Source organism: Pagrus pagrus, assembly GCF_965226575.1.
Source record: "Pagrus pagrus genome assembly, chromosome: 22".
Taxonomy (NCBI): Eukaryota; Metazoa; Chordata; class Actinopteri; order Spariformes; family Sparidae; genus Pagrus; species Pagrus pagrus.
Window position 1 is genome coordinate 22,823,286 of NC_140204.1, and position 25,339 is coordinate 22,848,624.

At 42.4% G+C, this 25,339-nt stretch overlaps 1 protein-coding gene across 1 annotated transcript in view; it reads left to right on the forward strand.

The window, feature by feature from the left end:
• mta2 (metastasis associated 1 family, member 2) overlaps nucleotides 1-23,761 on the forward strand; it is a 31,566-nt gene extending 7,805 nt beyond the window's left edge. Inside the window, exons 2-18 of the mRNA XM_084344658.1 lie at nucleotides 3,631-3,698; nucleotides 5,086-5,179; nucleotides 12,303-12,420; nucleotides 13,191-13,254; nucleotides 13,777-13,894; nucleotides 14,008-14,110; nucleotides 14,717-14,816; nucleotides 17,018-17,206; nucleotides 17,356-17,430; nucleotides 17,530-17,588; nucleotides 17,685-17,785; nucleotides 18,265-18,404; nucleotides 18,556-18,784; nucleotides 19,081-19,170; nucleotides 19,560-19,678; nucleotides 20,399-20,541; nucleotides 20,805-23,761. Coding sequence (XP_084200784.1) covers nucleotides 3,631-3,698; nucleotides 5,086-5,179; nucleotides 12,303-12,420; nucleotides 13,191-13,254; nucleotides 13,777-13,894; nucleotides 14,008-14,110; nucleotides 14,717-14,816; nucleotides 17,018-17,206; nucleotides 17,356-17,430; nucleotides 17,530-17,588; nucleotides 17,685-17,785; nucleotides 18,265-18,404; nucleotides 18,556-18,784; nucleotides 19,081-19,170; nucleotides 19,560-19,678; nucleotides 20,399-20,541; nucleotides 20,805-20,958 — 1,964 coding nt within the window. The 3' untranslated portion in view covers nucleotides 20,959-23,761. The remainder of the gene's footprint in view (nucleotides 1-3,630; nucleotides 3,699-5,085; nucleotides 5,180-12,302; nucleotides 12,421-13,190; nucleotides 13,255-13,776; nucleotides 13,895-14,007; nucleotides 14,111-14,716; nucleotides 14,817-17,017; nucleotides 17,207-17,355; nucleotides 17,431-17,529; nucleotides 17,589-17,684; nucleotides 17,786-18,264; nucleotides 18,405-18,555; nucleotides 18,785-19,080; nucleotides 19,171-19,559; nucleotides 19,679-20,398; nucleotides 20,542-20,804) is intronic.
• The last annotated feature ends 1,578 nt before the right edge of the window (nucleotides 23,762-25,339 follow it).

Below are 25,339 nucleotides of genomic sequence, written 5' to 3' on the forward strand. Positions count from 1 at the left end.
GTTTCTTTGTCATTTTTGACTCTGCCCCTCCCTAGTGTCCTTCTACATCACAATGTATCTTAGTTCTCCATTGCAAATTTAAGACAGAAGCATGTTATTTTACAAAACATCTGTTTTATCCTGAATTTGATCAGTTTCTTTTTTGACTGAACTGAGGTCAGTGTTTGGAGCTATGGTGCGAGGAGATCTGTTGCGTGTTTGGAGTGACTGTTGACTACACTGCAGATAGCTTGCTCATCTGACTGTCATCCTGCTCTCGGCTAGCTTACTGGCCTTCTGACCTTTTTAATATGACTTTCTGCTAGTTCTATTATAGTCTAAAATCCAAGAATCTGAATATCAGGCCTTAAATAAAATGATCTAAAAGGTCTTTATTGGCTTAATATATATCGAGCATGCATACTCTCGATGACAGCTTGAGAGCAGAGGAGAGAGAGAGAGACAGAGAGAGTGATGTAATCGGGTTGCTGCGTTTTATAGTCCTGACCTCACGACATGCGCACTGTTATTGGTTTGGTGCTACACACCACTGTCCAAAGGTTGATGCCCAGAAACGTCCTGAACACAGGAAAATAATAACATAACCAGGCAGGGGGCAGCATCTCTAGGGATACAGACACTGCCACGCACTTTTAGTGGGCTATGAGCGATGATTGAAAGGGAGTACTTTTGTATGAGATGTCAAGAAAACCCTGCATAGTACACCTTTTAGTCCCTTTCACACATGCACTGCAACCCTGAACTGATCCAGACATTACCCGGAGGAGCTGTATGTGTGAACACAAATGTCAAAATCGGTTGGCCCAACTTTAAACTGACTTTCCTCTGCAGGCTCTGTAGAACAAAGTCTATCTAATGTCCAATTGAGCCCATGTGTGACTACGGCAGTCATTGTCCGGAGAATTCACAGTGACCAAGTGGGTGTGTGACAACAATTTCAGGCAGCACAAGGTGTAGCTTCTTCATATTCTTTTCTGCTTGCCTGAATGTTGCTTTCCAGTCTTTTAGTTGATATGACGACATATACCTACATCCAAATACAGTGCAATATTGATATCAACGCAAAGACAGTTGGCATCACAGATGAGCTCACAATATGAAACCATCGTGATACCATAATGATACATCATTGCAAATAGGGCTGGGCTTAAAAAAACAACGTTTTTCGAATTGAAATATATCTTCATCTGATTGATTTGATATTGATTAATAAAATCATGAGTTCAGTCTTTCAATACATGTCTTTTCCTGTGAAAAAGTGAGTGAAAATAACTCCAATCAGGCGCCAAATGCGAGATATACATCACATAGTACCGTTAATTTTTATTAAGGTTTGATGACAGAGTTACACACTCTCAAACTTCGCCTACTTCTGTGCATGAGTGACACATTTTGAAAAACTATGCCGAGAGTTTCTACGTGTTGGAGTTTCGTAGACACAGCAAGGGGACATCATGGTGCTATCAGGTGAACATCCTAAACTCAAAAGTCTATATTTGACTGGTCACAAAGGGTGTTTCCAATTGGAAAGTTGTATTTTTCTTTGTTGAACTACATAGGTTTACAGCTGTCATTACTTTCTTATCCACCCACTACATGGTTTTTAATAATTTGATGCTCCAATTATAACAGTATTCCATTAATTTCTCCATTGACAGAGTTTAATCACAGATCTCCAAAACCATGGCATACAAACATTAACGAAAAACATTAATGTTTATAATAATGCACAAGGTCAGAGGGTTCAGGTTTCAGGAAATAAGTAGTGATATTCAGCTCTAAAGAAAAAGGAGATTCTGGGATACACAATATCACAAAGAAATAAAAATAGTATATCATGATATATGATAGTATCTGTAACAAAAGCAGAAAGAAAAATGTATTTCAAATATCAGGAAGTAGTTTGATATTGTACAATGATTATTAACAGTACATTATTCACAGAAAATGTGCCACATTTGCAGCCAGGTAAAGGCTGCAATTTGCCGCCTTGTCTTTGTGAAACGGAGGCGTAATATTCCTCCTTTTCAAAAAAGCCTGCACGGGGTAGGCGTAAACATGTGACGTGACGTGAAGCACGAAGTTGGGCTGCTTCTCCCGGCGAAAGCCACGTCGGCTAAGCTCCTTGGCGACCTTTTCGTACAAGATGCCATCTTTCACAGTCCCCGTGATCTGGTTATTGACGATTCTCTCAGCTGTGATGGTTAGCATCTCCTGGATCTCAGCGGCTTTCCAGTTGCTCATCTTGACGCCCGTGGATGAAGTGATGAACTGACAGCTGTGATCAGCTGTTTCCTGCTTTTAAAACGACCGGCTGTGGCTCACACAACAGTGCACGTCTTCGACACCTCCGCCCATGTCACGCAATTGCCGGCACATTGACGCCTTGGATTTACATAGCAATTGAGGCGGCAAAAAGTGTACCCTCCGAGGCGTCATATTGGCAGACCAAAACAGACCCCCAATATGCTGCGGTCTGTCTGAATGCACATAGACCTAGCCACAAAAAGGACAGCCAAATTGGCAGCTTGCTGTCCAGTATAAAAATGCCTACTGATAACTGTAGCCTCAGTTTGTGCCTCTCCTGTAATATTGTGATATGTTGCAGTATCAAGAGGTGGTTTTTGTTTTGTCCCACCCATAGTCAGTAGCCTTGTCATGTCCCACCTCCTGTATGCTCGACCCAGGCATGACCCCTGGGTAGAGCACCTAAACCAAACACAGTACTTCCAGTTCTCAAATGGCAACACAGGGAGCAGAAGAAGAAGTAATTTTTCTGTGACAGAAAGAGCCTCAGGAGCGAGTCAGTGCTTGCTGGCGTCACAAAAACATTACATGACAATTGGTTTTAAGCGTTTGCGGTTACCTCTTCAGTCAGATTACATGCTGTAGCTAGTTGGCAGCTAAAGGTAACATGGGCTCATCCCACTTACTTTCAAAATAGTACTCTGGTAGTATTCCAATAGTATCATTAGGATCTTTGTTCTTTCTTGTTTTCTTCTTCTGCTAGTATTAAGATCATGCCCATAAAAACAGCTTTTAATGGTAAATTTTAGGGAAAAATGAAAATGTGAAATGAAACATGGCAGTCACAGGACTGGGGGAAATGTTACATAGTAGTGAAAGTGAAAAATCAAATTTGAGCACTGCTGCTTACTTTAGGTAACACTCTGCAGCAATTACCAATTACTGTGATTGTAATCCTACCTTACACATGACATTAGTTGATTATATATCATGAAGTCGGTCTGCAGCCTGGAAAGAGAGCTTTCTTGGGGCTCACATTACACCAGTCCATTTACTGAGCTGGCAGAGTCCGGCTCTCCTAACAGCTTATCTGTGCTGTACGGCCAGTGTGTCATGGGTTCCTGTCCATCAGGTTAGACAAAATCTTATCTGTTGTGTCATTACAGCCACAGAGCTGATGAGATTCTCTGTTGGAAATGTGTTGGTGTCTGTCCAGAGGAGACCTAAACTGAACCATCAGAGGTTCAACTTGACGTGTATCTGAGGCTGCTGTAGTTTTGTTAGAAGAATAGTTACCTCATATCTAATTTATGAGATGTTCATGGAAGTAAATGTTCCCCTGTGTGCACAACATCTTAACTTTTTCTCTGTTGTTTTTTCCAGATTATGTGTACTTTGAGAACTCCTCCAGCAACCCTTACCTGATCCGCAGAATAGAAGAGCTCAACAAGGTTGGTTGTCTCTCTTTCTACTTTCAATTCATTTGTTTCCATTAAAAAGTTGTCTTGACATACCTGGTAGTGTTGTGTCAAGTTCCAGTGAACATACTGAACCAACACTGACACATGTACCATTTCCCTCTGTCTTTCCTGGATACTGTTGGTACACCGTAGCTACTGTAATGACAGGACACTGGTACAGGAGCCACTTATGTAACAGCAGCAACAGCAGCAGCAGCAGCAGCAGCAGCATATGACACAGGCTTGTTTCCCAGTCAAAGGATTAAGCTCATTTATATAACACTCTTACATTGAAGGGCTTGTGCTGAGCACCAGGAGGACTGCATCGTCCTGAGTGCTAATGGCTGCGGAGCACAATGAATGGATAGTAAGAGAGAGAGTGGCCAGCTCTCCTGCTCCAGGCTGGAATGTGGAGGGAAGCACTGTGTGTGTGCTGCTGCTGCTGCTGCTGCTGCTGTCCCTTCTCATGCTCACAGTCAATCCAGGAGCAATGAAACCCTTCATCAATGCACAAACCTAAGGGGGATGACATATCATAGTCTTCATGATAATACCAGTATACATCTTAATGTAATTAAAAATGTCAGATCACGTTATTACTCGAATTGGTTCCAATGAAGAAACAACTTCAGTAGCGTGGTTTGATGAGTGATTCTTCAGACAAAAGAGCAACAAAAGAGGGGCTTCATCACACAACAATCGCCATAAACACCATCATCTATGAACTAAACTGACCTGTGTGAGGAAAATCTCACCACACAGGAAGAAGATGGCAACCAACCCTCAAAGCAACCAACACTCAAAGTCACCTGAAGTTAGTTTGACATACTAAAAGACAACAGCCGCCCAGCCACAGTCTGTTCACCCTGCTGCCATCTGACAACAGATACAGAAGTATCTGCTGCTGTACCACCAGACTACAGAGCAGCTTCATCATCCATGAATTTAAGGATGAACCAACATGATTTTGGTGGACACAAAACATGTTTGGGGATGTAATTCAACAATTCATGAAGTAATTATGACTAAATTTCAGACAAGTCAATAGGATAAAATAATAAAGGGGTGACTTTATATTCAAAAGGTCAAAGGTCAACTTAACTGCTGAACACCATAGATGCAGAGATTGTGGCAATATTTCACATTCTCTCAGATACTGAATTGGTGACTCCAATCTTTGTGGCTCTCTAGATCTTCTGTTCTCCTGAGTACAACATCTGTGTGATTTTACTCTTATGGTCTTCTCACCCGTATGAGCACTGAATTAAACCATGACATGACTGAAGACACAGAGAAATGAATGGTAGCTACAAAAGAGAGAGTTATACCAGTGCTTTACTTTGATGCTAACTTGTACCCACTGACTCTCCACTTACAGACGGCCAATGGGAATGTGGAGGCGAAGGTGGTGTGTCTCTTCAGGAGGCGAGACATCTCAGGCAACCTCAACACCCTGGCTGACAGTAATGCAAGTGAGTAGCAACCAGCGAGTCCAACCCTCTCAGCTCCCCTCTGTTGTATACAGTAATGAACCTATTCCTCATTGAGTTTTACATAAAACCCTCAAAGCACCTCCTCAGCATTTATATTGTAAATTGCACCAAGGCCTGCTTCCACAGTTAAAGTAACACCAGCACTTTTCTCTTAAGCTCAGTGCTGAATGCTAATTTGGAAAAGGAGTAGTTAAAGAGACGGCTGTGTTTCTTTAATCTTTATATACATCTATATTACTGTGATTATATATTAATATGTGGGCATTCTATTGTGTATATGTATTGAAATCAGGCTAGTTCAAATTGATTTAGAAACTACAGTTAGATCTTAAAGATCTTAAAAGATGCATTACAGTAAAGTGATACCAGGCTGTTCTTATACCTACATTTCTGAAGCTTATTTATATTTTTTTAATGTAGCAATAGTCATCCCTACAATATTGTCGCAATAACAATATCAAAGTATTTGGTAAAAAATATTGTGATATTACCATTTATCAAGTAAAATATATCAAAATTATAAGGATATGCATTGCGTGATAAAGCTAAAATGTTGCGATATCATTTGAAGGCCATATCGCCCAGCCGTACTTTATTATTTGGATTAAGAAACTTTGGAACATGAGGTGTATAAAGTCTCTAGCTGTTCAGTGTGTCAGATACATGTAATAAGCATTTCATATATTCTGCTCAGCTCTTTTTAAGGTAGCGAGGGTAGACAGGTTTCCTCTCAAATTTTACAAGCTTGACACCACAAAATCAGTAAAATGATCCCACACCACACTGGAGTGATTTCTAATGATGGTAATAACAAGAATAATGATAATGTCTGACAACATCTTTCAGTAGTATTGTCTCAGTACGTTGTGTCTGTTCTGCCCCCCCTTCACCCCACCCTGATTCATGAGCCCATGAGCCCTGTCTCCGTCTTGTGTGTGTGTGTGTGTGTGATCAGAGAGCCAAGGAGGTGGGAGGGTGGAGGTAGTGGGATGGTGCTAATGGCATGCAGACTACTGAAGCCTGATCACATTCACTCATTATCCCCTCCTTTCTCCTCCTGGGCCGCAGTGCTCCAGACAAAGACATCCCCACACACACACACACACACACACACACACACACACACACACACCTCAATGCATTTCAAAATGGATGCATTAATGCTGCTTTTACATTGTACTCACCACACACAGATGCTAAGTGTTTGTTCACCGGTCATTTGTGGACAGGTCTGAGATTTGATTAAATACAATAATTATATATTAAAAAAAATATATATATATATTATTAAGTGATGCAACACAAGACAAGTGAGAGACATGATAGTAACGACACAATGATATATTTTTTTAAGGTTTTTATTATTTTAACAAGACTGAGTCGTCTTATCTTACAAACATGGCTATGCCTATTAAGAGTTTATAGCTGATACAGTAACAGAGCTCAACCAAAAAATGTACTTTTCTTTTTGTTTTAATGCAGCTAAACAGATCCATCAGATTAGTCGGCTGCTAGCAGTAGGCAATGGGGTCCTACATGGACATAAGATAGGAAAGTTTGAAGAGTTTTGGTAATTTCTATAGAGATTTCTGTATTTGTTGTTAACAATGCTCTGTAGTTTGAAGTGGGCGGGGCTCTGTTTGAAAATTTTGATTCATATACTTCCTTCGGCCAATTACTTAAACAATATGAGAATCAAAGTGGTGACAGCTGTCGTGTTGTTATTCATCATTCAATCATCTCATCAAACCAATGGCCCACAGTCCTGATGAAGCAGAGCAGAAGCTAACTTTATTCCACTGGGCAGATCTCTAGTTCTTTTCACACAGAGACTCGGCATTACCGCAGCAGGGAAGGCTTGCCATTTCTCTGCCTTTGTTTGTTCACACTGAACCAAGCAGCGGCGGCAGAAAGCTGCACTAGTGTCAATTCATACAGCACGCTGGCACTGCGGAACCAAAAGAGGCGTGAAGGTACACGTCATGACGTTGACGTCAGTGTGTTTTTTTTCAACGTGTTTTGCCCGGCTTCCACCTGTTAATCTAAACATGTATCGGCCAGCTGTTTACAATCGTATGGATGCAGCTAAAATGTGTTGTGATTGAGATCCATTACATAATTACGTAATCACCATCAGTAAACAGCGGACCCTGTCTGACTCACTAGCGAGCAGGGATGCTGTTACTGAGACAGTAACTACAACAACACAATAGTGGAAGGCGACAAAGACGTGACAAAGACAACGTTTTTTGCTCTGAATCACGTTTCAAAATCACCGCCATTCAACTGTGGGAGCCGCCTGGCTCTGCTGCCGGGAGCAGACGCTGTTTTTCGGGCAGAAATGTGACAAAGATGACAGACACTTTTCTGCGTATAACTGCAGTATTTTTCCTCATATGAGTTGCCAAAGACACTACCAGTTGCCATATTACTGTCGTTTGGTTCTGTAACGTTGCTTTGTGGGACATTTCCGTGGGACCTGTTTAGCTGTCAGACTGTGAACACCATCAGACCGTCACACCCCTGATCCGCGCCTCCAGCTTTTCCATTCATGCAGACACCCTTTTTGCCTCTGCTGCAGCTCTGATACTACCTCCAGAGGCAGATCAGAGCAAATGTAGCAAAGGTCCCATGCTGGACTTGAACCCTGGGCCACTGCAGCGAGGGCAAAACCTCTGCACATGGGACGCCCGCTCTACCAACTGAGCTAATGGGCGCCCCATTTCTGACTTTATTGTAGATTCCGAATCTGCACATTGTGTTTTATTTTGAAAATTGACTTCCTGCCTGGCTCTGCTCTGTGTAGCTTGACACGGCTGCAGCCCACTTCCATCAAAAATAGACCTGCATATTCTCCGCAAAGCAGAGCGAAGAGCCGCTTCTGGGATGCTGCTGAAATGCACCATGGCGCAGCTGGTGGAACCACAAGCATTGTCTAGAACGGACATGACACGGCTAATAGCGGCTATTCTAGACAATGTTTAATTGCCGCTCGATCTCATTGTTGAACTCCAGTGTTCCAACAATCACCAACTCTGGTTGGGTAGAAATAAACCCTTAATTCACCAAGTTAGAAGTAAAAAATATTCTAGCTCTACACAATGTTCTTTCCCTGCTGCCTCTCCTCGCCATTGCTGGCCTCTTTGTGCTCCTGGGTTAGTTCACTGAATGAGAGTCTGTCACTGAGCAGTGGCTCTCACTCATTCTGGAGGCTGATCATTATATTAGCTAAATAAAATGACAAAAATTGCATAAAAGATACGCCTGGTTTGCACATACAGATCAACACGTGCAGTATAATGTTGGTATAATATTAATATGAAATGGTCCAGACATTACCCAGAGGAACTGTATGAGAGAACAGAAATGTCAAAATCAGCTGGCCTGGACATTAAATGGACTTTAGTCCTTTGGACTTTAGTCTGATTGAGTCCATGTGTGAATAGAGCTGGGCATTGTCCAGAAAATACACAACGAGCAAGTAGAGCAATGTTCTGATACCATTTCTTCCTTCCCGATACCTATTTCAATACCTGGGCTTTGGGTATCGGCCAATACCGAGTACCGATCCAATACCAGTGCGTGTTTAAAAAAAAAAAGAAGATTTTCTGTATATACTGACCCTGTATGAATATGATATGATTGCTATCATTGTTGTATGGCCTGGCTCAGGTAAAACCTTGCATAGAATGATTATTATCTATTTTGACAGTCAGTCATAACCGAAAAAGAACAAATAAATAAATCTAGGAATAAATAATTCCCTTAAAACTTACTCACAGAACTCGTTTGCTTGGAGCATCGCACTTTGAAGGGTAAATGTTGATGGAGATACTGTGTCCACCCAGTGTGCAGACTCAGCAAAGACATGGGGCACAAATGAGGTCCAAATGTCAGTAGTAAAGCTGACTGCCTGCACGTCTTTCAGCCTACATATAATGTGTTCCCTCACTGTCTCATCAAGTTTGGGGAGAGCAGTTTCATCATGCTCTTTCGCGTGATGCGTCTTCAGATGCTTTATAAGGTTGCTGGTGTTGAAAATGGCAACACTCGTGCCACCCCTCCAAATTACAGCCTTGCATACTGAACATGTTGTCGGTTCACTGGTAGGGTTATCCCCAGAGTCAAATATTGCCAAATAGCTGACACGTTGTCTGACTCCTTCTTTGCCGCTTTTGATAGAATTGATTTCCGATGTGTAGCGTTAGCAGAATCCCGTTTCTAAATTACGTTGTATCAGATCGGTGGATAGACTCACGTATCGCAGTATCGGTGGCATTTCCGATACTCTACGAGCAAGAGGTTGTGTTGATGAGTGTAGCTGCTTCCTATTCCTATTTTTGCTTGCCTGTTTACTGCTCTCCACTCTTTTGTTGATATTGTGGATGCATCCAAATTCATGTAGTATGATATCAACACAAACGGTCATCATTACGGACCAGTCTTCCTCTTGCACACTCTTCTCAGGTGCCACCCTACCCCTAAACCAAATTATTATTAGTATTTCCAGTAGGTGGGAGCACATCTGACATGCTCGGTCTCCTGTCGTGTGCCTCATGTGTGAAACGGCAACTCTGGACAAATTCTCCAGACATTGTCCAGAGTTAACATGTGGAAGTGGCCTGTCATAGACACAAAGTGATGTCTACGACAGGGTCTAACAGAGTCTGCTCTGGTCCTTTCAGTCCTGTTCGATTCAGCCCGTTGTGACCCTGTAACAATGATGAAGAAGTGAGCCCAGCACTGTCTCTCTGCTGCTGCTTGTCTGGACTAAAACTCACTTTATCTGCTCACTTTTTTTCATCATGGCTCCACTCCTCTTCCTCGTCCTTCTACACACACACATCAATTCTTTGTGCAGAACAAAAGGCCCTTGATCTGTCCCCGAGGGCCACAGCACGCAACGGGTTAATTCTGACTTGCCTTACGTCTTTGTCAGTGCGAAGAAAGTGTGTGTGCATGCGTGTGTGTGTGTGCGTGCTTGTGTGTGTGTGTGTGTGTGTGTGTGTGTGTGTGTGTGTGTGTGTGTGTGTGTGCGTGTGTGTGTGTGCGTGTGTGTGTGTGCAAAGAGCGTGTTACTGTAATGCTGTGTGTGCTTTAAGTGCATGTCGCTCCCTCAGTATATGTGGTTTCTTCTTTTTGTGTGTGCGTGTGTGTGTGTGTGTGTGTGTGTGTGTGTGTGTGTGTGTGTGTGTGTGGAGGGAGTTGGGGATACATGTTGCGGGGGGGATGGGCGCCTCAGGTTTAGTACACAGGGTTTCCTACTTTGTCTGGCAGGGACTAGCCGGACAGGGGGAGGAGGGGGGAGGGGGTTGAGAGGTTAACAGAAAAGGGGTGTGGCTTAAGGTACCGTCCCTCTCGCACACTATCTCTGAGTCTCTCGCGCTCCCTCTCTCCCTTGCCCTCACTGACAGGGTTTCCTGTGGCTGAGTGCAGGGGCGGAGTCCACAGAGATGGAGCGATATAGTCCCTCCCCTCCAGCTTGCAACAAATTACTCACCCGCCTGAAATTAGGAATGCGCAATCTAGTGGCCATACTCACACACACACACACACACACACACACACACACACACACACACACACACACAGCTGCCTATGGCTTAATTTGTTCATATCTCTTACTGGCTGGAAACATGGGTGTCACATGGGTGTGGTAATGTGAAGCACTCACATTGTTTTACACTAAGTCCATTAATAACTGACTCTGGCAAAGATCAAGTACACTCTTTAAATTCATACATTTCTTGCATAAGTCTTAACTGAAGTAAAATCACCATTGAGCGCTTGGGACCACTTTTCCCTTACTTGATAAATTGATGACCCTTGAACTCTTATAAAGTGCTTTACAGAGGATTAACAAAATATTAACTGCTGCAAAAGGAAGTGAAAGCAATAAAAGCAAAGTAAGAATTTAACTGTGGACAGTAAAAGGTCATTACATAAAAGTGTACAGACAATACAGGCTGCCTTCTTATTTGTGTCAATGAGACCACTACTTCAGGACAGCAGGCGCCCTGATGCAGACGTATGCCTTAAACATGTTCAGTGCAAGTGCGCATTCCTGATAGATTGTACATACCATACAATATCTGCCAATAGGGGAAGGTAATACAGTTAAAATCCTCTATTATTGTGTAAGGGTTTTAAAGTAAACCGCGGCACCAAAATTGAAGTTATTATACCGTGTACATTTGCTTATCGATGGTATGAAATTCTACTTTATTAGTGTTTTTAAAAAAGTTTATTTTTCAAGTTCAGGATGGGATAAGATAAGATGTACCTTTTTATAACAAATGTCATGTCTGTCAGCACATAATATTTATTGAAATTATAATGAAGCTTGTTTGTTCACCCAAAAAGCCTCTCTGTGTTTATTCCTTTCAGGGTCATTGTTGCTAATAACAATAATATAATCATTGTGTAGTGCTGTGATACTGTGAAACTGTGATATTTTCTGAGATGGTTATTGTACACTTAATCCTGTGAATGAAATACCTGACAGATCCAGTTTATTGTCACATACACAATCATACACATTACAACCTACAGTGAAGTCTGTTCTCTGGTTTTGGGTTAGCATTAAAAGCAGCTGGAGGAAATTCTTTACATTGATGCAGTATCATGTGTAATTGAATTTTTACCATACAGCAAGACCTGCCCTTTGATTTTTAACATAGCTTGCAATGGTCTAAAATAATGATATATATCCTGATATTTTGAAATCTCCTCAAAAGCACTTCATAAATGCTGGGGCTGGACGACAAATTCAAATATCACAATATCTATGACCAAATACCTAGATATTGATCGCGAAGATATTGTTGGGATGACTATTGGTACTTTCACAAAATATTAACGCTGAGATTTTTGATCAATAATTATAAAGTAATGTGGATAGAATGACTAAGTGGGTAAAGACACTTATTAGAATAAGTAGAACACCCTGGTAAGTTAAGAAAAAGACATCACTTTACTGTAATGCAGCAGGCAGCCAGCAGGATGTATTTTAATTCTGTATTCTTCTTTTATTTTGTGACAGTGAATGATGTTTGTCATGTCAGTAGAAAGCGGGGCTGATGCTGATGTGTTTGTGTTGTAGGAGAATTCGAGGAGGAGTCGAAGCAGCCGACGCTATCTGAACAACAGAAACACCAGCTCAAACACAGAGAACTCTTCCTGTCTCGACAGTTTGAATCTCTACCCGCTACTCACATACGGTACATATTTACTACCAGCAGCTGCAGTTTAGTGTGATTCCACACACCTGCCATGCACAGTTGGGATTGAACTGCTGGATAAATGGTCTGCTGCAGTCATTTAAGGCAGTGATGTGTTCTGTCCCTGCACAGGCCATCCCAGTTTATTCCCTCTTTAGAGATAATTGTTGCCCATCCTGTTCAGTTGTTGATGAATAATTGTTAGAAAGATGCCATAGAGACTTAGTCATACAGGCATATTACATAAATATCCAAGTATGGTAGACTCAGTCCATATTGTTCACATTATTACTTGAATGTTTAGGTCAGGATGTGAGTGGATATGATAAGAATAACAAATGGACCAGAGATATCTTTTTTAAATTTGAACGGTAGGCAATTCAAAAGTTACCAGATTTAACTTGTGTTGAACTTATGTGTCTTTTAATGTGTGTAACCCATCCCTTTTAAACATGCACTCGCCCTTTTAATCGGAAAAAAAACAGCTCTTTCAACTTTCTATGTTTGATGGATAAACTCAAAAAATACAGCAGGGTCAAGCAGACTGAGACCTCTGATCAAAATACTTCTATTATGCATTTGTTTTGAATGTAATACTATTTTTTGCATTGCAAATGATAACATCAGCTTTACACTGAAAATTGCTTGATTCTTATGTGGCTGTGGTGTTAACATATTTTAAGTCTTTGCATCAAACCTTTATTTTGACCCTTGAGACCGTAGAGAATCTGTCTGTCTTTGTCTCTGAATGCTCCCCTGTCTCTCCTCAGGGGGAAATGTAACGTCACCCTCCTCAATGAAACAGACGTCTTGGTCGGCTACCTGGATAAAGAGGTAGGACACCATTTGTCCTCAGCACGTTACTGTGGCGCTCATATATTCTATGTTTTCAGTTTTCACATTCCAAAATACAAGTGCTGTAAATGAATAGATGGAACAAAGTGCATTTGGCATGCAGCTGCAATCTTTTGTAGTGGTCGACTGATATGTTTTTTTCAGAGCCGATACCGATTATTGGTAATCAAGGAGACAGATAACCGATAATTGGAACCAATATACATTTACAGTAAAATAAAAGTAACACTTCCCTCCACACTTTCAGAAATTTACTTACTAGTTACTTTGTAGATTCAGATTCAGACAAGATACTTGTGACGTGTAGCCAATCAGATAGTGTTGTTGTTCACAGAGTGGAGACAGGATGCTGCATCAGAGCCAAAGCTGTGCATTTCTAAATGTATTTATTTTATCAGCAATCGGACACAAAAAAACAGATAGCACAGAATATCGGCCTCTGTAATCGGCCGAGACCGATAATTGGTTTTCCCCTAATCTTCTGCTGTGTGTTCTATCCAGGACTGTTTCTTCTACTCGCTGGTGTTTGACCCTGTCCAGAAGACCCTGCTGGCAGACCAGGGCGAGATCCGGGTGGGCTCTAAATACCAGGCAGAGATCCCTGACAAGCTTGCTGAGGGTGAGTTGCAGATACCTGGCAAGCCAATGTGTGATGAATTCAGTCACTAGGTGAGCTGTTGTCATCTTTACAGCAGAAACGGTAAAGAGTTGACCACTTCCTCCTTGTATCAGGTGAATCAGACAACCGGGTCCAGGAGAAGCTGGAGACCAAGGTGTGGGACCCCAACAACCAGCTCAAAGACCCTCAGATCGACCAGTTCCTGGTGGTGGCAAGGTAACACTTCCCTGCCATCTGTCACCCAGTTGCATCATCATTGCTAGATCCTGTTACCATGACGACTTATAACTCTACCATAGCAGGACAGCTTTTCTAGAGGAAATGCATAAATTGGCAACAAGTTTGATAATCTCCTGGGAAAATAAATATTTTTCATGGTGACACATGCATCATGTGTTGTTGGCAGGAGCTTAAGATAAGATTTTTTTAGTGTAGTGTGACTGGTGAGCAGCATATCAGTGACTGATGTCAGACAAACCTCTGCCCTGGATGTGTCAGAGGTATTCATTCAATTCAGGGTAAAGATATATAACATATTTATCACTTGACATGCATTAGGTATGCATTTAACACTAGTTTAGCAATGAGAATATGATATTCCAGCAGCGTATGGTGGTGCAGCAAGAAATCTGTAGTAAGTTTGCTTTTGGAGGGAATCATCCTGTTGTCCAAGTCATTAGTCAAAGAGCCAAACACTCCATCTAGTGGTCATTTAATGAACATTCAGCACAACGTACACTACCCCTTAAACATCCTACTATATTCTAACCATAAATGTAGCAGACAGATCAGTGATCATTGATCAGTGTCTGTTTATTTCAGAGCTGTGGGGACATTTGCTCGGGCCCTCGACTGCAGCAGCTCCATCCGCCAGCCCAGCCTCCACATGAGCGCAGCTGCAGCCTCAAGAGACATCACACTGGTGAGACCACTGACTGTGTGTGTCTGTGTGTCTGTCTGTCTGTCTGTCTGTGTGTGTGTGTCTGCACGCTTGTTTTTCCATACTATACAAGAGTGCTGCAGGTATAAAGCTTGATTTATGCTTCTGTGTCGCGGCGACGTCGTAGCTACGTCGTCGACGCAGACCCCTACGCGGACCCTGCGCCGTAGCCTGACGTGCGCCTCCAAAAAATCCTGACTACGCGTCACGTCGACGCATCGAGACGCGAACGGCAAGGACTGAGATTGGTCCGCTCAGACCGTCATTCCGGCAGTTGCTTTTCCGGTCAACAGTATAACAACACCGCCAGTTACTTCTGCTGCTTGCATGCTTGTCTCCTATTGCTTGTGAACTCCATGCTTTGTGAGATCCCAGCAGGGCAGGAGGAGTATTGGTGTTGTGCAGCATGTAGCTTGTAAGCCCCACACTGTGACCAGAATGCTACACAGCATATCCGCTCTGACCGCAACTGCAGTGCAAGAGAGCAAGAACCCCCCGAAACCAATCCCCCCCCACCCCCCCTCGCGGCTTGGCGGTGAATTGCAGACCAACGCGTTCCCTCGACGCAGAACTTCGAATGCTCAATGACGGCGTAGGGTCGATGACGTAGCTACGCCGTCGCCGCGATGCAGAAGCATAAACTAAGCTTAAGTCCCAAAACCCAGAAAGATTTTTTTTTAACTTGATCATCACCTACAATTGTTACAGTAGTTACTAGTGGCATAGTAAAATCACCATTAAAATGTTAAAAGGAAATAAATAATTATGTTTATTTTACATCAATTTTAAGAAATAGGTTATCTATAAAAAGTTATCTCTAAACTGAAAAAAGAGATTTAAAAAAAAGTAAAGTAATTAAAGTCTCATGTGTGTCAGTCTTTGTACTGAGGTCTGTGCCCAGAAACCAAAACTCCAAGACCTGGTCACTGCTTGTACCTAGTTACTTCAGATTGATAAATGTATACTGATGTAAACCATCTGTAAATCCAAACTTTAAGTACTTTAACCTACTTTAACTCAGCTGAAAAACTTGTTGTGTTGTCACATTTAACTGCAGTTCACAGTTTAACAAATGTTCCTATGAACAGTTCTTCTGTGTTTAGCTCTGCTGTTGGCTGTTGGCTGTTGGCTGTTAGCTCCATCAGCTGTTAGCTCTCATGCTGTAGGGCTCAAAACAAATGGTGTCACATCGTCCTCTCCCTTGGGGATGACAGAAAATGTAGTTATTGTGAACAATCCCAAATGATAAACTGAACCAACTACTTCTTACTACAATGTAGCGCGTCTTCTCACACTGTTACGATAGTGATCTGTCTCTCCACAGCACTGTGTCAGTGTTACAAACACTGGCTGGCCTCTTAGCGCGAGAGCTAATTTTATGAGAACTGTGCACGCTACCGGTCCATCTTTCCCCTGAGTCACAAACAGCTGGCTGGACCTCACAAATGTGTTGTACTGGTTAAGCCAAGAGGGCTCTGAAAATCCATATTGACAGAAGGAGAGCTAGTGAGCTGTTAGCAGTGCTGTGTGGCTGTGGCATTTTAACAGCACAGAGAAAATGTCTCCTTTTTTTTAAGTGACGGGCTCTATAGAGACCACCGATCAAACTTTTTACGTATATTGGCCGATAATGATAGGTGAGTCAGTCGGAGCACCCTTGGTAAATATTCCTTTTGTGAATTTTAAAGCGTTTACCTGTTCTAAAAAAGGCAAAGTTGCAAACAAGTAGCTAAATGAGACTACAGAGGTTGTTGGGGACATTAAATGTCAATACACCACACATGGAGACACACTGTTTTTTTTTATTTTTTTATCAAGGACATTTTGTAAGATTTGATTGTCCTACCTGTCCTAATCTAGTTTTCAGAGTAGTGTATGTCATCCTTATCAAGTTGATGAGTGTTGTCATGGCTGTTTAACCAGTTAACTTCAAACTAACACACTTGAAAAGTGGGGCCAGGCTTTATTACAGTGAAGCAAAACTGCTCGGTTTACTTGTTTCAGGCCCGATAACCTAACAGGTGCCTCTGGCCATGATACATACTGTAGAACTAGTGGTACCTGTCATTATTTAGAAGTGTGTACGGCCTCGTACGGTAAGGTAGGTAAATATATAGATTGGTGTCTGTGATGATGAAGCTCTAATGTTCCACCACTCATCCCTACCCTCTCTCTGCTCTCAGTTCCATGCAATGGACACGTTGCAGAAGAACAACTATGACTTGGCCAAAGCCATGTCCACCCTGGTTCCTCAGGGGGGGCCGGTGCTGTGCCGCGATGAGATGGAGGAGTGGAGCGCCTCAGAGGCGATGCTGTTTGAGGAGGCTCTGGAGAAATATGGCAAAGACTTCAACGACATCCGCCAGGACTTTGTAAGCTCATCTTTTCTGCCGTCTTTTACAGTGGGGGTGGACACTTGATTAGTGGGGATATTGAAGATATTGAATTCAACATATTGAACTGTCCTGTATATACCCTTTATGTGGAGTCCTGGTTCAATAGATGTTTTCCTTTCCTTCAGCTGCCCTGGAAGTCTCTAGCCAGTGTGGTCCAGTTCTACTACATGTGGAAGACTACCGACCGCTACATCCAACAGGTAGGTCTACATTAAGTCCCAAAATAGCAGAAGATGCTGTTCGATTTGGGTTTACCTGGGGCTGAAGCCATTTCTCATTCTTTGTCCTCTCTTTGTCAGAAACGACTAAAGGCAGCAGAGGCAGACAGCAAGCTGAAGCAGGTGTACATCCCCACCTAGTGAGTATTACTGTAAACTGCTAGACAAAGTAGCTTCCATGAGTATGAACTGAGTAACTCACTCTTCTTTCCACTCTGCACTCCTCCCCTCACCAGCACCAAACCCAACCCCAACCAGATCATGGTTCCAGGCAGCAAGCCTGGTATGAACGGGGCAGCAGGCTTTCAGAAAGGACTCAGCTGTGAGAGCTGCCACAGTAAGTCCACACTCTGAACAAAGGATTCCATGATGACAGTTTCTGTACGTTCAGTTGCAGACAGGAGAGGACATTTTTAAGATTTTTTTTGTTTGGCGGATAGAGCAAATTTGTCTGTACAGGAGGTTATTGAATGAAGCTCAGCATTTTCTAGAGTACAATGGATGCAGATGTGAACACCTGCGGTGTCACCTATAGAAAGAGGATAGTTTCATAGACGTGTTGTTCTACTGTGTCTTTACTGTTTGTGAAAGCTTATCGGCTACAGTTCAGTAGTTGCTTCCTCTTAAATGCATGTATTGTCTTTAGTGGCACAGCCTGTATTTTTTTTCACACTGAACAATATCACTGCCGACTTTGGTGTCACTCTGGACTCCATCTATAAAGCAGTGCAGCTCACAACACAGATGTTGCATAAGCCGTTGAGATTTATTGTTGAGATTTATTTTCTAACACCGAGTCTCCTTCCACCAACCTAGCGGCCCAGTCTCCTCAGTGGTATGCCTGGGGACCTCCCAACATGCAGTGCAGATTGTGCGCCTCCTGTTGGAACTACTGGAAGAAGTATGGAGGCCTGAAGACCCCCACACAGCTAGAGGGCGCTGCTAGAGCTGGCTCTGTAAGTCTCCTTTCTCACAATCGTATCACCTTAAAAAAGGTTTTTCAATTAATAGTAGATTTGAGTTATAAACAAGAGTTGACAACTCAGAATGATATGTCTCAAGGTTGAGTTACGCCCCTCATGATGTCCCTTCTTCCTCTCCATCCAGGAGTCAGGCCCCCGCGGTCACATGACACGTCAGGAGGTCCAGGGCATGTCACCGTTCACCCGCAACGAGGGTCGAGCTAAGCTGCTAGCCAAGAACCGCCAGACGTTCATCCTGCAGACCACCAAGCTGACCCGCATCGCTCGCCGGGTGTGTGAGGACATTCTGCAGCCTCGCCGCGCTGCACGGCGGCCCTACGCCTCCATCAATGCCAATGCTGTCAAAGCTGAGTGTATGTACACACATGCATCAACACTACTCCGGTTTCCAGAGTGAAGCCTGTTATTAATAAGATTACACAGACTTTATGTGACACTATCATATGTACATTTTTCATTCTGTGAGTCTTCTTAGCTCTTTTCTAGACTGCTATCAAGTTAGAGTTGAGGATGTACAGTCATATCACATGCTGTTGTTTTTAACAGTTATTGTGTTTAAATGTTTTTTTTTTAAACCAGCACATTAAACAAGCTGCTTTATCTAAACCACACTGGAGAAATGTGTTAATTGACATGTCTGTATCCTCAGGTATGATCCGGCTGCCCAAAGCCACAAAAACTCCTCTAAAGAGCAAGTTGGTGCCTCGACAGTCACTGGCCACCATAGTGAAGGATTTAGGTAAGAACGCATCATGTGACATCATCTCTCATCTCGTCTGTCAATCCTGAACTGTTGCTGTAGAGCGTGTTGTCCACTAATTGGAAGTCCGGGTGCATGTCAAAGTGCTTTTTGGCAAGATGGTGAACCCTGGTGTGTGTGTGAGTGGCTGGACATGGACATTTTGGGGGGCGCTTTGGATAGAAAGCGCTGTATTGCTCCTGATAAGCAAGTCGGCGCCCTGCGTGGCAGCAGCCTCTGCTATCACTGTATGAATGTGTGTGTCTCAATGTGTTGCGGCATGTGTTGTAGTAGTAGGTCGACTCGAAAAGCACTTTATAAACACAGGCAACATATGTGTGCCTTAACTGTCCTTCCTCCAGTCTGATTGGTTGTTGTTGTTTCTGCAGCCATCTCGGCTCCTCTGAAACTGAAGGCGTCTAGAGGACCCCCGACACCCATCAACAGGAATCAGGCCAGCCAGCCTCGTGTGGGCCAAAGCCTGCTGGGAAAGAGAGGCTTTGACAGCGTCAGTATTCTGCACAAACACACATTCATGTTCTGTTTCTTTTTGTTTGGAATCCGCCTGCTGACAGAAGCTGAATCAAACTGTCAACTTGCTTGACGTGCAGTTTGCACATCACGGTCTTGAGATTTGGGAGGTGTGTGTGTCAGCTTCTCAGTCACCTACGGTTACTTTGTGAGTCTTCACTGCATAGGTCCACAGAGACACATGTGTGTATCATAATTCCAGCATCAGACCACAGTACACCACTAAGTAACCACCACAACACAAGGAATCAGCTCCAGCCAACTAAACCAGTGTTTCCCACACACAGACGTTACTGTGGCGGGCCGCCCAGGTGTACCAACGGTCGCTTAAATATATTTGGCAACCCATTTCAGCATTCTTTTACTTCTATTTTTTATTATATTTTTCGACTTTATAAAACATGCTGCAGACAAAGAAAGTCAACTGAGCAGACACATTCTGTGAGAGAGAAACAGAAAGGTGCGGTAAGTCAGTGTGTGTACATTCAACGTACAGTTACAGCTAGTTACAGGAGTTTCATTCTTAGGTCAAATACCAAGCCTCCTGTTTGCTCCTGAGACAAGCACATCTTCCTGAATGATACATGTTCATCTGTACTGAAGCTGCTCCACACCGCTGATTTTGAAGTCTTGCTCTTTTTCTTTTAAGTGAAACAACACAGTCGATTCAACCTCTTGGTCTTTCATTGGTTCACAGGCTACAGGGGTGCCCTACCCAGCTAATGGGAGGCCGTATACTTCAGGTATGAGGACCACCTCTCAGTCGGTCATCAAGAGGCAGAAGGTCAGCCAGGGAGAGGCACCCAACCCTGTGGTGTTTGTGGCTACAAAGGACACCAGGTACATTTTACTTACTGTGTTAATCAGTAGAATTCTGTAATGTGGAGGAGGAAGTACATTGTGTTGATGCTATTATCTGTCACACCACTAACCCATGTCGTTATGGATGTTACCAAGTTGTCACTCACTGCCTTCATCAACGGGTAGTCAGCTGATTGTAACATTACTTTGTCAAACTTGTGTTGTAGCTGTCACAGAGAAACTTGCCTTAGAGGTGAAGTATTGGACTTGTAAGTGATGTCCTGGTGCTCTCTTTCGACCAGGGCTCTGAGGAAACATCTGACCCAGTCAGAGATGCGTCGGGCAGCGAGGAAGCCTCATCTCTTGGTTCGGATCAAGCTGCCACTGCCTCCTCGCTCCCTGGCCATGCCCCTGCTCCCCTCCAGCACCAGCGAACCCATTGTCCTGGAGGACTGAAGAGAAGGGACACGGGGGTCTTTCAACAGGACACAGGGGTTGGGTGGGAGGTGGGGAGGGCGGGTCTGTGCTCAAGCCATCACTTAACAGGCAGCACATTACGCCATACCAGTAGTCTTTATTTTCCCTCTTTTCAGTGTCATTTTTCTTTAGTCCTCTGTTACTTCCCAAAAGTTGTGTCTAACACACACACACACACACACACACACACACACACACACACACACATAACTGTACATTTCCATGAAGTTGAATACACACATCAACACGCTGAAACTCACACAACACCTTGGGCTTTGTAGTATTTTATTGCAGATCCAGAATTCTTTTGCTCCCCTTTTCAATGCCATCTGTTTTTAAATGTGTAATTTAAATCAAGATATTTCTCATCCTGAAACAATGGTGATAAAGCACACTTTGTTTTTCCTCCACGTCTCTATCTTTGTGTAAATATATGCATCATTTAAAGGGGGGGGGGGCACCCACAGTATGTAAGGAGAACGGGGGTGGGCAGGTGGAAATGGGACCGCTGTAGCAGGCCGAAGGTCAAATCTGAATCGACGATTTCCCTCATACACTTCTTTACTCCATTTCAGCAGGGAAAAATCTGACTGGCTGTCGATTGTAGCTTATTGACAGTACACATGTTCATTGGCGAGTTGAGGAGACACTTTGACACTGCTGATTTCAGTCAGTGTGAACACGATGTTTGATCCATCTACAGCCATTTTATTTTTCTCTCTGAGTCTGTAATTTGTCAGCTTTTCCTATCATCTGTTGGTCGACAAAAGTGGTTAAAGGGTTTAATAAATCCCCAGAGGTTCATCCCATCTGAACCTCATAATGTCCTCTGTTTTATGGAAGTCTATCGAGTGAGCACAAAACAACTAGAGCAGTGTGAAAGTCGAGGTTTGACAGTGTGCAGAGAGAGAAGCGAAGGTAAAGAACAAACCTGTCGACAAAGCGAGGATTGAATTTAACAAAAAGTAGGTTGTTGTTTTCTCACTATGATCAAAGCTGATTGTCTAGTTTTGGAAGGATGTATCTCTCATACAAAATCAAAAGTGCCACCCTGTTAGACGCTCACTAAATTGTCTCAGGGCTGCAACTAACCATATTGCCATTCTAAATTAATCTGCCAGATACCTTTTTAATGATAAGGTTAAAGGATACATTCACTCAAACAAGAATATTTAGTCATTATGCCGATGGAAAGCCAGGTGAAGTTTGGTAGTCCACAAAACATTTCTGGGGCTCCACAGCAAAACAGCATTGCAGCATTCTAAACGCCTCAAGTAGATCGAGACTTGTTTTAAAACGTTAAAAAAAAAAAAAAATAGCTCCAAACCAGTTTGTCTGGTGTAATCCAAGTTACCAGTATCCCAGAGAACCAAATGAAGTTGAGAAGATGTTATTAACACAATTTTTAAAGCTGGAATCTTCACTTTAGCATGCAACCCGACTGAAACTGCTTATATTTGTTTTGTCCTCATTTGTGCTCCGTACCATCTCCACCTTGACATCACAGTAGTCATTTTTTACGAAACTGAATTAGGGTTGCAGTCAAGCTGCATTTTGTCTTTCGTCTCCTGTCACTTGATCCCCACTTTTAGGCAGTTTAAAGAGAGAAGTGTCCCGACTCCTCCTGTTCTCCTGACCTCAACCCAAGAAGTCTGAACAGGCAGTCTGGAATCAAAGGGGAGAGGGTCATCATTGGAGTCTGTTGCAGTGTAGCAGGCTTGTATGTAGTGTCTGAGTAAATTCAAAATATTGTGGTTTCCATTGAGTTGCACATATGAGTGTGTGACTTGCCATGATGAGAACACATTTGGCTTAGTGGTACTATGTTTGAGTCTGCAAGAATCCAAAATGAAGCCATAATGTGAAAAAAAAAATGTTGTGGTCCATTGTGAAGGGACACTTTGGCCCTGAGGTAATCTCTTAATTAAAGCCACAGTATTTCTGACAATGTGCTGTTTGGTTGGTTAGAATGAAACTGATACAAAAGAAAAACTAAAAGTCTGTTAATAATACAGCAATATGTACATGCACGGAAGAAAATTAGGGCCAAAAATGAAGTTCTAAAATTAATGTTACGGATTGCAAAAAGAGTCTGAGATTAAAGTTGTATTGATTCATTCAGAACTTTATTCATATGGCCTTAATCCTCTTCTGGGAGTGTCTGGTGATGCAGAACAGAAGTGATGTTTTTGATTGTGGCTGGGTTTGAAGACGATGTGAAAGGAATCTTCAGCTGTCTCAACTTTTGCTTGGTTTATTTTAGTTCCCTGTGTTTGTACTGTTATGAAAGGGTGAGTACTAAAAGTAAGTTGTTAATTGGATAATTATAATGCCTGTGAATCCCCACTCTAGTGAGGGGTTCCACTGGTTTTATAAGAAAGTTCGGTCCCAATGTGGGCTTTGTAATATTTCTCGGAGAAAAAAAAAGAAATTGAAGTGTTGAGTTTGTAGCAAATACTAATCTGTGTAAAGAAAAGTGGAAAACTGGCATATTTTAAACTTTTTTACATCTAAAGTGTGTAATTCTGCTCCAGTATTTTGGAGATGGCTCTAATAGGCTACTGTACATGTGAAACATTGCTCTCCGTCATAGGGTGGGTGGGGTGGTCATTTAAACCCAGGGGCAACATTCAAAAGGGACAGGGTGCTGATTTTTGTATGATGGAGAGACAGACATGCTACAATTTAAACTTTTCTCAAGTGTTTTTTATTCCAATGTCTCTGTATCCTTTAATGTATCTTGATAAGAAAAGAAATAAAGATTTTTTTTTCTTCGTGGTCAGTCATGGGCTCTTTGTCAACTGTTTCTCTCGTGTTCACAAGATTGCCACACAACTATCTCCACCCCAAAGCTCTGCAATTCCACCACCAGTACTCACCACTTCAACGTTTTAATGTTTTCCTTACAACCTTGAACCCCAGTAGATTAGGACGAGGTCTCAGAGACTGAGAGAAGATCACTACTGAGAGTGGCCATAGTCTGAAGGACAAACAGGATTCCCTGGCTGAGATGGGACACACTGTATATAAGTCATGATGCATGGGTGCTGCTGTACTTGTGGCTTCATAGCTGTTGAAAAAACTTACAAAGACATCTGGGGACAAGGGCATCCTGGAGAAAAAACCTGCAGCACCCTCACAGGGAATTGCCACTGGGGCAAAGCTAGTTACATTTCAGCAAGACAACAAGCCCAGACAGAGGAGCAGCTTCCACACAGTGTGTCTTCTAGCGAGTCCACATCTTAATGAAACTTGATCGAGACAGTGTTGTAAAACATACCAAAAGTCATACTAAGTCAGTAAAAGCAAAGATATTGTGTTAAAATATTAAAATGGAAAGTCATCCATACAAATAGTACTTAATGTATATGTATTAAATGTATTTGAGTATCAAAGTGGCCTAAAAGTGAACATAAATTGTGCATTATTTTACATGTATGTATATTCTGTATACTATTGGTTGACTGATTATCAGCCTGTCCAATTATCAGATCTGATATTCAGCATTTTCTGATTATCAATCGCCTGCGTCAATTGCCAATAAAATACATTTTAAAATGTGTTACTATGGCTCTGATGCAGCATGCAGCCTGCAAAGTAACAAGCAACTAATGTCAATTAAACAAGTGTGACTAAAAGTACTATATTTGCCTCCATAATGTAGTGGAGTGGAAGTATAAAGTAGCAGATGATAGAAATACTAAAAGTACAAGTACCTCAAAAATGTACTTATGTGCAGCACTTGAGTAAATCTATTTAGTTACATTCCTTCAGCCTGACATGGGTCTATGTTTTTTAAAGCTTAATTACAACTTCTGGGATTTAAAATATCATTACATTACAAACATTTATACATTCTTATTTCAGTTCTTTCTGTGTGCACTGAATCCCTGGGATTCATGTGTCTGTGCGCGTCTACTGGAAGTCCATATTTATATTTAAAGGGGCGCTATGTAGTTTTAGAGAAGCAATTCAAACAGAATTGTATAGAGCTGTATAAAGTGTGTTGTTTAAGGTCAGTTTGTTTATTCAGTCATGAAAACAAAGAGAGTTGTTTATTTAGTTTGTTTAAGCAGAAAAAAAAAATCAGCCAATGAAGATCTTTCTCTTCTCATTAACATTTCTTCAACAAAACGACACAATGCTCCTTTAATGATTGCTCTGGGCCTGATTAGCCGCGCTAAAGGAAATATTTGTGCTCAGCTGTATTCCTATCAGACGGCTTTTAATTAGGAGCCTTGCTTTAAGTACTTCCCTCTCAGGTGTTACTTCTGACAGGTGTGCCAGGAGTGAGGCTCAGCAGTGTATTCAGTGAGGATGTTGATTGAGCCCAAAGCACATTAATGTCTTCACTGAATGG